Raw genomic sequence first — 13,815 nt, 5'->3', positions numbered from 1 at the left:
ATCGAATTCCGACCGGGTGGTTCCAACGCAACGCCTCTTCGTATTTCCAGGATGCGGTGGGCGGCCGTCGCAAGCGGGATGGCTTCATATCCGGAGCGGGCGGATCGCGGGTGAGGACGGGCGGAGTCGGAGGCGGGTTCGCGGGGTCGACCGGCATGCGCGTGGGGGCCTACGGGGGCGCCGCGGGGGGCGGCGGCAGGGCGCTCGGCGGCGGGGGCCGCGGCCTCAGCGAGGGCCCCTCCCTCTCCATCGTCAACCCCCTCGACGTGCTCCGCCAAAGGCTCCTGCTGGAGATAGCGCGGCGACGGATGCGGGAGTCCGAGGACCAGATACAGGCCAACCGGGAGCTGCTCAAGAGCATCGGGAAGAGGGAAGCGGCGGACGGGCCCAAGGTAAGAGCGGACGGGCCATCCTCACGGCACTCCCCACCCTCATCGGGATCCCAGACCTGGTAACGCGATGCTCTCTTGCGTGATACGTGGAAACTATTATTGGTATTAGTGATGTATGACACAGAAATGCTTCCATTAGAGATGTCATTAGAGGAAAATGGACACAGTAGTAAGGACATTAGGAAGAGAATTGCATTAGCAAAGGAGGCATCCATGAACGGGAAGGAGCTTCTGAGAGGATCGTTATGTAAGATTTTAAAGAAAAGGTTAGTGAAGAGTTTGATTTGGAGTGTAGCTCTCTACAGAGCAGAAACGTGGACACTGAGGAAATCAGACGAGAGAAGATTGGAGACATTTGAGATGTGGGTATGGAAAAGAATGGAGAGGGTGAAATGGACAAAGAGGAAAAGGAACGACAAAGTGCTGGATATGGTGGGTGAGGAGAGGCAGCTTTTAGATGAGATATGGAGTAGACAGAAGGTATGGATGGAGTTAGTGCTTAGCGGGGAGAGGACGTTGGAAAAGGTGTTAGAGGGTAGAATGTTAGGGAAACGAGGGAGGGGAAGGAAAAGAATAGGATTTTTCGATAGATTGAAAGGGATTAGGCCTTACTGTAAATTAAAAAAGGTAGTGCTGGAAGGAAAGGGGGGCTCCCAGATCACTTCTTGCGTACTCCATGGAAACCTACCTTAATCGGTAGATTACTATAAAATATATTAGTGATGTGTGACACAGAAATGTTTCCACTGAATTTATTTCTGCACAATATTAGAACAACATTTGAAAATTTTGTAAAGACAACGAAACGAGTATTTTGCAAATAATCTCAGTGGAAGTTATGCAATGACTTCATGTGTTAACGACTAGGAAGCTTGTAGAAATGATTAGAAAAGGGAAAAGAGATTGAATGGGCTCTGAGTTATAGCCACTGTTAAACATTTTTCAATAGCTGCAAGTACTAGTTAAAATTTTAAAAGGTATGTATAGTGAAATTTTTGACATTTTTTTAATAGCATTCCAGGCCCCGGCAACACAGCTGGATGAGTTTTGTTAAACTACAATTTAAAACTCCTTAATTGAAGAAATAATTCCTTTTACTTTTAACCAGGAGCTGACGCAGTAGCCACTTTGAGTAATCCAAAGAAGGCCGTGCATAGTGAGGCTACCATAGTGTCCACCATCGCAAGAGCTTTTTAACTTGTACACAGAGGATAAGAGAGGCAAGGGATGAGTTGGTAGCTGGAGTTAAAGAGGGAGTAGCGATGCTTGAAACAGTGAGGTTTGTGGTGAATCAGGCGTTGATCAGCCAGTCAGCAAGACAGCTATTAGCTCTAGTGGATGCAGTGGAGAAGTGTTGTGAGGAATATGGCATGAGGATCAATCTAGAGGAGGAGACCAACGCTATGTGGTTTTGGAAAGTATTCTGAGCTAGGAATGTGAGAAACAAGGTAAGAGTAGGCGGTCGCTGACTTTAGACGGTGGATCAGTTCAACAGCACATCAGAGGAAATGGACAGTGCAATGAGGACATTGGGAAGAGAATTGAATAAGCATAGGAGGCGCTTATGAACAGAAAAGAGCTGATGATAGGATCATTATGCAAGAGTTAATAGAAAAGGCTAGGAAAGAGTCTTGTCTGGAGAGTAGTGCTTTATGGTGAGCAAACGAGGATGTTGAAGAGGTAGAAAGAGAAGACACTACAAGCATTGAAAATGTGGGTATGAAGGTGGATGGAGAGGAAGAGGAATTATGAAGTGCCGGCCATGGTGGGTGAGGAGAGAAAGCGTCTAGTTGAGGTCTGGAGGTGAGAGAGGGTTTAGGTGGAGCGAGTACTTAATGGTGAGGGTATGTTGAAAACAGTGCTAAGGAGTAGAATGTTAGTAGAGTAGTGTAATGAGTCAATGAGGGAGAGGACGGAAGAGAATAGAATTTATAGATATGTATAATGAAAGGGAGTAGGCCTTATTTTGAATTGAAGAGGGAAGTACTTCAAGAGAGGGTAGACAGGCCAGATAGATTGATCGGTAAAATTTTCCACATAAAATATACTTTAACTGACCAAAAACATGAATAGTAATGATTAAAGCAAACTCCAATGAGATATTTGACCACTTTTTCTCAGAATTCACCATACAATCAACTTAATTCTAACTCATAAATGGAATAGGCCGAGAGATTAACTTGGGCCTTTCAAGTATTCCATCGTGTGTAATGTAATATAATTTGCGTACATTATTAAAATTGGGCCATTACAGTAACTCGGCATGTGTTACACTTGTTTCATGGCATAGGCATCTTAAAATATGTGGTCCGGTAAAGCATCTACCAAATGCATTGTAACAATAACTTTCAGAGAGCAATGGGTACATTTCATGAAATTGTTGAGTGCTTCAAATGCAACTGAAAAGTAATGCTTGCTGGAAACAGTTAATTTTACTCAAAAGGAACATTTACAATGTCTAACGATTTCAATTAAGCTTGGTAGGCTCGCAGATTACAGTGGGACAATATCTACAATGAACCTTTGTGAGCTCTCATGACCCAGGAGATGAGATAAAATCAAAATTGGTAAAATATGCAGCCCACATGAATTGGTGAAATCACATTCACTGTCTCCACAAGCAATAATCTCCCACGAGGAGAGCAGCTCCTGCCCACCACCGTTTTCTTGTGCTAAGGAATAATTGTCTGTCCATTGATATGGGGCCACCAGCTGAATTCTACGATTCATTAGAAACTGTAAACTTTTTCTCATAAGCCACCTGGATTTCATTGAAATCAGGGCATTATTCTTTGTAAATGTACCTCGTCAGTTACTCCATTCATGATGATGGTCATACTCCCATTTCTTTGCAGGCTCCATCTTCCATGTAGGAGCCCACAATGGAGACGAGCTGCAGGGGCAAAAGCGTCAGCAACAACACCTATAGGCATACTGGAGTGTCCTGCTCAATATATTTATAATAACTGGTCTCTCCCTAAGATTTATTTACATGCAACCCCTATGTTTGTGCTATCACATTTCCTTATCTACTAAATCTACTCCCAGTACAATCAAAATCTACTCCCAGCTTATGTATGTTTGCTCCTTTGATGAATGATAAAAGAATGTGCTGTTGACTCTAAATAATATATTTTATGAGCTGCTGGATCGGCTACTGACTGTCATAATAATCATTGCTTGCCCACCAATGACACCAAGTATTCAATTGATTACATTACTCCAAGGAGTGTTTCATTGATTGTAGTGTGCGCGTCTCATTAAAATCTTCTAGAGGGTATCTTTCTTAACTGGTGGCCTAGATCGCATAATTGTTTCCCGCTCTTATTTCTTGTCAATACCAGAAGTGAAGACTGCTCATAAGATCTAGCAAACTGTTTACTTATTAGATTGTGATTGATAGCCACACCACAGGGGAAGAAAAAAGTGGTCACCGCAGTGTAACACGAAATTGAGCGAGTTCTGCTGCTGAAATGTAGGTGGCTCTTTAGTGAGGCTTCCACTGACAATGGCTTGGAAGCATTTTTCCGTAACATTCTTATAATCAAGCCCCCATCTCATATTCCTTGTGAGAGGCATTTGATAATTTTGCCTTTTCTTATTTTTTTCTTGAATTGGCTACAATTTATTGCAACACTTGCAATTGAGTAAATAAGCTTGGTGACAAGCATGCAGAAGAACTTCTCAATCTTAAACGATGAAACCTTGCTCATGGAATATGGTGTGGCCACAGGCTGGAACATAACGGAAGTCATGCCACAAGTTAGGCTCTTGTTGCCACTATTTACAACTACGATGCCAATGTGGTAGAGCCCACGAGCCACCTACATTTCAGAGGCTGAACTAGCTATATTTCAAGTGTCGCCATTCACCAGGCGGTGAGCTCCATAATTATTCCGTTCTCTATGATCATATTTAATACATCACCTAAGCTCAATTTGTCACCTCTTACAAGAAAACAAGCTAGTCAACACCATTAATTTTAAAGTAATCTTGAACAAAAAATGCTTTCATAACTCTAGCAACATTGTGAACACAAATTAATTTTTAATAAGAGAAATTAAAAGGTTATGAAACATAATTAATATTTTTACAAACAATTTCACCAAAAGTAAAATCAATTAACCAGATTATGGGTTCAGTTGGTGTTAGCTTCCTATAACTTCAACCAATAACTGTCTCTTTCCACCTCAGATGCAGACAATTCCAAATGTTTCTCCTTTTTCTGTAGGAATAATCAAAATGATTTCAAGTGATATCTCACCTATAAGTAACACTCTGTCTATGCAAAAGATTTTGTAGGCAAATTGTAAAGATGAAAAGTTGCTTCTCAGCAGAAGCAGAGGGCATTAGCGATGAATGGCAGAACCTATCAGGATGGATTCGTCTAGTCAACTTAATTTGCTCTCCTGTACAAAGTACATACGTTTGTAAAATGAACCATTCATAGTCACAAATCCTCAGAGGAACATTGCAAAGAAATGTAATTCCGTGTCATTAAAAGTGCATATATAGTTAGGATGCCTCTTTCAACACCCTCAGAAGCAAAAATAAAAAATGCTGAAAAAATTAATATATGTACATGTGTACTGTGTAGTACATTTTACCATTATTGTTTGGAAAAATTATGTCCATAAATTTTAATGATCTATAAAATTCTATCTGTTGTCCTCCAAAATAAGTTGACTTGTTTTTTGAATGAAATGAATAAAATATTTACAACAAACTGTAAATGTATTGAGTTAATAAATTATTAGAAACGTCATAATTGTGTGCAGCAAAGACCTCTTCAATGGCTTTTATTTTATGAATGAGATAAGTCTTACTTTGTAATTTCTAAATGCTAAAGTACATATTAGCTCAAAAAAAATACGGGAGAGACTGCAAAAACCAAGAAGGCCACATTTCAGACAAAGGTTTGCATTGAACCACTGGCTTGTTTTGCGGTTTCCTCCTGAGCATGGCCCTGAAGACGTATCTTCTGCTGTGATTGCTGTAAGCATCTTCAAGCACTGCTGAAGAGGAGATGCTGACACCATGCCTTGATGATTACTTATACATTTGTACGTATTTCCAATTGAAGATTATGATGCTGCCATGGTGAGTGTGTAGGGGTTGGATGTGCGATATGCAACCTACTCCATAAAAAGATCCCTCCTCAAATACCCTTGCTGTAATTTTTCTGAAGGAAAGTCAGTAACCTTGTACATATTTGTACTTATGAGCTAGTTTTTTGTGATTGTATTTGAAAAAATGTTGATGATTGCTATCAAATTGTTACTCTTTTTTTCCTGGATATTTCATGACATGTATTTCCTTTTTTATGACTATGTACTCTTCTATTCTCTTCTATTATGTATGTACATGTACATACATAATAGAAGAGATTTTCTTTTTTTTTCCTTTTCTAAATTGTTTGAAATGTTTGTATGCTCATAATGATTTTAGTTTTTTTTGTTTTACTTTTACTTTTTTAATATAACCAACTCCTTTCGTAACTTCTGACTGTAATTTTGTTTGTATTTACTTTTTAATTGTAAATTACACACTAATGCCTATAAGAAGAGTCCACAAGAGCCAGAGAAACACATGGTAATTCTGTGAATTGAATTGAGTACATAAAAAGTGCAGAATGGCTCGACAAATATAAATGAACCAATTTAATCTTTCCACAAGAGGTGAGGGAGAAGTTAAGAATAGGCTGGTAGTGAGTACGTGCGATATACCAATGCATAATAAAATGGGTTCATGTGGCTGGAAACTGGCCAATTAATGGCCAGCCCGCTAGTGTTACTACTACCAACTAGTGCTCACGTCAATGCCATGGCATATTATGCATATTACTGCCTAGTATAGAAAAATAGGCTGGTATTAGATGCTATTGAATAGTGCTGCATGGCTGACCACACTAAATCTTGAATACATACATCACACATATAATTATCAATCATTGAGGGTATCATATAAAAAATAGCTTCTGTAATCATAATAGGAAACGATTATTGTTATGAATTAAGTTTCTTTTTACCTTCGCATTCTTCTGCCGTCTCCTTACAACTCACACTGACACATATTTTTGGGGCATAACAAGTAACGAAAGTCATTCAGACTCTTAAATTCCTCTGGTAAGTAAAATCACTGACAGTTAGGAGTGTTGACTGTACTTGCAGACTAAATAAGGAGCAGCTCAACGTAGTTGCACCACTGCTGATGGCCAGCGCCGATGTATTTGAGGCAGCAATTCACTTCCCTCATTCAATAACATAAAATCAAGCCAAATACATGCCAGCAAAGATGTCATGAGTGAGCAGAAACATGACAATATAAACACAAATAACAAATTAAGTATTGTGCATTAATTTATATCACATGAAAAACAAATTTCCTTCTTTAAAAATTGATGATTCTACAGAAAATCACAAAAAATTTATGTTGCCTACCTTCTCGGGATACCGCGTGGGTAAGATCAGCACTAATGTAACATAAAGCAACGTCTGCGCTCTTACATAATCTTGCCCGTGCGGTATCCCGAGAACTAATTTGATGTTTTCTTCTACCAAATGTTTCATTGAGTGACTTGGGATATCTGCATGTGGTGATGCTGCTCAACAGAATTCAAGGCATCAGCATGCAATGTCTATTCCTCAAACTGTTCGGACTTACTGAGGAGAGGAATGGAAACAGGTTACCCATCTCTGTCGTGCAGACTAGTCGAAGATTGCCTATGAATTTAATGCCAGGTAGTTTTCCAAATTACTCACGTTCTCCGCACTTATAAGAATAGCTGTGACTACAGTAGACTCTCGTTAATACGAATATCGTTACTACGAAGTTCTCGTTATTACGAAGCAAGTCGTTCATGGTCCCGACGAAAAGTCCTATCCAAGCTATAGTAAAGGAAACGTTCATACAAACTTTGTTATTACGAACCTCCGGTTTTTTGGTCCCGTGAACTTCGTAATAACGAGTCTACTGTAGTAATAATAAAATTCACAATCGGCTATTATTTAAGGTTTAAACATATTCAAAGTGGGGATACCTCCAAATGGAGGATTTGATAATTGCCAATATGTTTATGTTAGAAGTCATGAAAATAGCATGGATAGGTGCACATTGAGAAATATAGAGGGGCGAAACACTGATGTTCTGGTTGGAGTATAAAATGTTGAGTCATTTCCCTTCCATTTACAGGCGATCTCATCAAGCTCACTTTCACCTATTTTGCCTTTTCAATTTACAGAGGAAGACCTTTCTCAAATATTTTTAATCCCATATAAAACTTATACAAGGATGAATTTTGTGAAACTGATTGGGTTTTTCTCATAATTTGACTCTTTACTCAACAATGCAATACTATCCCAAATGCCAATGCACGTTCTGAAAAAAAAATGGAAAAGCAGATAATCTCACAAATTAGGGCATATTATGTTCAACCTGTGATATTCATTTTTGCAGCATTATAGAAACACTTAATTTTTTAAACACGTAATTTTTCTTATATCACACATGGTCAACAGCAATCATTTCTGCAGACTTTTCACCATCAACCTTGGTGCTTGAAACTGCCTCGACAAAAATGGAAATTGCAACAAATTGAAATGCAAGAGTAATTCTAAACTTAAGAAGTCATTGGTGATATTGGTGAGATAAGCACAACAATACACTGGGATCTCATTTAAGTGAGTTTGAAATGTAGCGAGAGTCGCATAATATGTAATGAATGATTTGCAGTGTTCCATCTGAAGGGCTATAATTTACACATTAAAAAAATATGGATATATAGAGGCCAAGAAATCCCCTTGAATGCTAAACATATGTGTGCGTGTGCTTGGTATTACTTATTTTTTATTTATTTTTATTTTAATAAAGAGATACACATACAGCAATACTGCCAATTTAAAGTGCACTTATAACAACAAATATTAAATAATTAAATAATAATGATTTGATTACAAATTTAAATAGAATAAAAAAGACGTGTGAAAGGCTCTTCAATGCCATTCCAGAAATCACAAACTTGAAAGTGAATGAGGGCATCCCATTTTACCCGTGATGCCAAAATTAATAAATCTGATAACAGGTGTATGGTGTTCATTTTGCCTGCCACTAAATGATAAGCTTTACAAATTCAATGCATGTAATTGCTCTGATTAAATCGCTATGAACAGCTCAACTGAAGGATCATACCAATACTCATACAGATCTATACCTAAATGGGAAATGCCATCATCATCCATCGCAGACGAACGCGGTCCTATCCTTATTAATTCACAAGGCCAAAAAGATCTCTGACAAGGATGATTTACAAGGAGAATTGAAACATCTGAAGAAGACCTTCATAGACAATGGATACAGCCACTTCCAAGACCATAGGGCCCATAAAAGACCCTTCAGACCAGACAAAGAAGACGGACCAGATGAAGAACGGACACAAGCATCAAAAGCCATCCTGCCATACGTTCCCACGGTCTCGGGAAAGATAGCAAGGATCCTTTCCAAACACCATATTTGTACCATTCACCTTCCTCCTGGTAAACTCGGAGATCGGTTAGTCCGAGCCAAGGACCCTATTGGTCTCAAAACAGCCGGTATTTACCGCATTCCATGCAAATGTGGTAAAGTGTATATTGGAGAGATGGAGAGGGCCATTGAGATGAAAAAGGAGCATCGAAGGAACTCGGTCAATTGGAAAAATCAGCCTTTGCAGAACAGTGTGCCCAGGAAAACCACAAGATCCACTGGGAAGAAACTACCCAACTCGGAAGGACTGAAGGTTATTGGGACCATATCACTAAAGAAGCCGTAGAGATCCGTCTTCACCCAAACAGCATCAATAGAGATCGAGGACTGCAGCTAAGTAGCGCCTGGAACCCGGCAATAAATAGGACGAGAAAATAGGAAAAGTTACGGACCAAATGAGAGCACCCAGGTGAAGGAGGAGGGTATAAAAATCGGAACGCAGTGACATGGGCATAATCAGCCCAGAGGATGCTGGGAAAGTCTCCCAACGAAATGTTGGCCTACACCATGCAGACCCTGACCTGGTTGAAAACCTAAGAAGCTTTCATCCATGCTATTCACCGGGAAAAGCTCAGATTCTTCAACTGAAGGATTTTCCTGTTTGCAGGCATGGGTTTACATGGGGTGCACTGGTCAAAAAATGAACCATCGGAAAAGAATCTAGACAACATCCCTTTGCATCCTCCACACACCACCAATCTCCGCTGTTATATAATAGGGTGGTTTCCTATAATTTTTTTATTTCCTAAATCAAAAGATTCCCACACAGCACACTCAAAATTTATACCGTATAAAAGTTGCATAAATGGATAGGTATAATATGCAAATAATATTCCGTCGATTATGCACATATTATGCGAATAATATGCACATAATATTTAAATATTATGCCGCCGTAAACTATTACTATAATATTGACATAATATGTATATTATTACATTGTTAGTAACATCCCATCGTTAATTATGATTCATATAAGAATCATAAATCAACAGCCACCCAGCAAACTCAAAAATCCTATTCAGTATAAAAGTTGCATAAATGGATAGGCATAATATGCAAATAATATTCCGTCGATTATGCACATAATATGCGAATAATATGCACATTATATTTAAATATTATGCCGCCGTAAACTATTAATAATATTGACATTGTATGTATATTATTTCGTTGTTAGTAACATTTTATCATTAATTATGATTCTTATAAGAATCATTAATTAACGGCCACCCAGCAAACTCAAAAATCCTATTCAGTATAAAAGTTGCATAAATGGATAGGCATAATATGCAAATAATATTCCGTCGATTATGCACATAATATGCGAATAATATGCACATTATATTTAAATATTATGCCGCCGTAAACTATTAATAATATTGACATTGTATGTATATTATTTCGTTGTTAGTAACATTTTATCATTAATTATGATTCTTATAAGAATCATTAATTAACGGCCACCCAGCAAACTCAAAAATCCTATTCAGTATAAAAGTTGCATAAATGGATAGGCATAATATGCAAAAAATATTCCGTCGATTATGCACATAATATGCGAATAATATGCACATTATATTTAAATATTATGCCGCCGTAAACTGTGATTGTATCCGTAAAAATCGATGATCATACATCCTCTGTATCAAAAAATGTGAAAACTTATGTTTTAATATATCACTAACAATTTCGTATCGTTCGCAGAATACTCCACAATTATTATTATTTTTTTATTTTACACACCGGCATATTCCGGTCTGGCGAGGTACGCAGCTTGGTAGCCATATTGCCGTTGTCCATGGCCGTTGTGTTGTTGTTCATTGTTGTTAGTTGTTGCCGTAGCCATATTGCCGTAGTTGGGAGAATTGAACGTCTATTGAAAAATCTAATATTAAAGAGGAAAAGATGGGTTTACGGAACTATTTTATGTCACAGTACTATTCTGGTAACGCATATACGATAAGGAATAATAAGCTTCATGGTATGAAGAACAGGACTTTATTTAAAATCAAAGTAAGTACACGTACGTGAGTCGTTGTCGTTTGTCATAGGGTAGAAAGCAAATCTGAAATTATCAGCTCCTAATTTTGAGTGTTATTCCCAGTACTTTAATTAATTTTTTTAATTACCTAAATGTATATCTTATGACGGTACTTTTTCAGTCAGAGTCCCAGCTTGAAAAGTGAAGGGAGGCTATTCCAAGGAAAGACGACGTTTTGGCACTTAAGTACTGAACCAGGTTGTGAGCTGCACTTTCGCCCTGAAGATATCACGTACTTGATCATATATGCATATAATTATTTTAGTTTGTGATTATTAATGACAATATTATCTTTATTGTTTCGGAGTGCATTTTCAAGAACGGCTTGCTTACATCGTTTGCGTGATTGATCGCCACAACTCTATGACTAACACAGAGATAATTATGCGATTAGAAGACCTCTTTGTGGCTTGGAATCACATTTTGGACCATTTTTAATACATTCGCTAAGAAAAGACCGTAGATGTTCAACCATGCGGATGTCATGGAAGGAATCATCGCGAGTGTTGTGATTGTGAATTCGTGTGACATACTTTGTACTTTCTAATCGCAATTTCATGAGTAACGATTATGGAAGGGCGAATGTTTGTCTTTAGATGTCATTCACATGATATTTAAACCAAATTTGCGATGATATAGGACTCCTAACTGAATATTTGTATATTTGTGATACAACAATGAAGGATTGTGCCTTGTTTTAGTGCAATGTACCTATGCTGTGTCTACATGAATGATTCATTAAATTTCTCCTCGTTTCCAGAAATCAATTTTTATTCATGTAATTTTCGAATATTATGCAACTGCATGTTATCACGCATCAACGGTATAAAATATGCATAAAAGGTTCGTAGATATGGTATAAAATGTGCATAACATGTACCTAAAGGTGCATACTAATGGTATATATGGGTATAATATGTGCGTATATTTAGCCACATCAATGGTATAAATCGTGCCTAAAAGGAGCATATAAATGGTATAATATGCGCATATATTTTTTAGGCCACATCCATGGTATAAATTGTGCATAATATGTACATAAAAGGTGCATATATATATGGGTATAATATGTGCATATATATAGCCACATCAATGGTATAAATCGTGCATAATATGTACATAAAAGGAGCATATAAATGGTATATATGGGCATAATATGCGCATATATTTTAGGCCACATCCATGGTATAAATTGTGCATAATATGTACATAAAAGGTGCATATAAATGGCATATATGGGTATAATATGTGCATATATATAGCCACATCAATGGTATAACTTGTGCATATTATGTACATAATATGTGCATATAAATGGTATAATGTCCTCATAAATTGCGATATTATGCGCATAATATGCGGAATATATGCAGTGATGGAATGGCATAATATTTGCATATATACGGAATATATGCACCTTTTATGTACATAAAAGGTGCATATAAATGGTGTAATGTCCTCATATATTCCGTATATATGCAAATATTATGCCATTCCATCACTGCATATATTCCGCATATTATGCGCATAATACCGCAATTTATGAGGACATTATACCATTTATATGCACATATTATGTACATAATATGCGCGTTTTATACCATTGTGGTGGCATAATATTCGCATAATATTTGAATATTATGCCATTCCATCACTGCATATATTCCGCATATTATGCGCATAATACCGCAATTTATGAGGACATTATACCATTTATATGCACATATTATGTACATAATATGCGCGTTTTATACCATTGTGGTGGCATAATATTCGCATAATATTTGAATATTATGTGCATATTATTCACTTTGTGCTGTGTGGGTTATTACTCCTGGAGTGCGTATTTCACGCTTTTAGATTTTTAAATGATGATATCTATTTTTTGCGATTAAATGAAAAGTGAAAATTTTTAAGCCCACGAAAACGCGACAGCCAAGTATGAATACTGGGAAAACTCCATGTGACGGTTCTGGTTCCCGCTGCCGCAAGTTAGGTAACCTTGGGTCGACACTTTGAGCGCTTATACGACGCAGGATGCTAGTAGGTAGCAAAGTACCCTGCTAGCTGGTAGCGCTTGGCTTAAGGATTATTAATACTCTATCAAACGAAGAAAACTTTCCGACCTTGGGCAGTTTTAATAGGTGATTATTAAGACATGTTTCCCTGAGCTCTGTGCCTCATGAATGCATTAGTAATCTCAGACAATGTAAAACTCTTATCTACTCGTATAGAAACTAGGTCCCTGTGACGTCACGTGGAGTGGCATCGCATGGGCGCCAATCTGGCCTTTTTCAAATGAGGATAAAATTGACCCTTGCCATTCGTCTAAGCCGGTATTTCTAAAACAAAATAATTTGTGTATTATGAATGCACCAATAGTAGGTAACGAATCCCAATAATTTATTTATTCATTTAACTATGTACAAACAAGAAATAATGTTTATACAACAGTGTAAATTTTCAAATGAAAACAAACATTCTGGTCCCGCTAAGCCGAAATTGGCTTGTCAGCAGGTGCCAATTTAAGCTTTACAATTTGTGTCTTGTAAAAATTACTAAATTAACAATTTCACTAACAAACAAATTATGCATAAAAAAAACATTCTTAATAGCAGTTAAGCATATCAATATATAAAATACTGTTACATTCCATTATCAACAACCAGACAATATCCATGCCTTAATTTTTCTTTTTACTTCACTCAAAGATTTTAACTCTTTAAATTCGCTCTTCAAATCATTAAACAGTTTAGGTACAACAACTTTCAATTGCCTACAACCCTTATGCGTATAACATCGCGGAATCTCATACATTCCTAAAGCCCTTAAATCGATAGTACTATTAATATTTCTTTT

The 13,815-nt window shown here is 37.5% G+C and overlaps 1 protein-coding gene across 1 annotated transcript in view; it reads left to right on the top strand.

The window, feature by feature from the left end:
* LOC124161593 (pupal cuticle protein 36) overlaps positions 1-5,125 on the top strand; it is a 361,395-nt gene extending 356,270 nt beyond the window's left edge. The window contains exons 4-5 of the mRNA XM_046537974.1: positions 51-392; positions 3,248-5,125. Of these exons, the coding sequence (XP_046393930.1) occupies positions 51-392; positions 3,248-3,265 (360 nt within the window). The 3' untranslated portion in view covers positions 3,266-5,125. The remainder of the gene's footprint in view (positions 1-50; positions 393-3,247) is intronic.
* The last annotated feature ends 8,690 nt before the right edge of the window (positions 5,126-13,815 follow it).

The sequence above is a fragment of the Ischnura elegans genome, chromosome 6 (genome assembly GCF_921293095.1).
Source record: "Ischnura elegans chromosome 6, ioIscEleg1.1, whole genome shotgun sequence".
In the NCBI taxonomy this organism is placed as follows: domain Eukaryota; kingdom Metazoa; phylum Arthropoda; class Insecta; order Odonata; family Coenagrionidae; genus Ischnura; species Ischnura elegans.
This window is presented reverse-complemented; position numbering and strand designations above follow the sequence as displayed.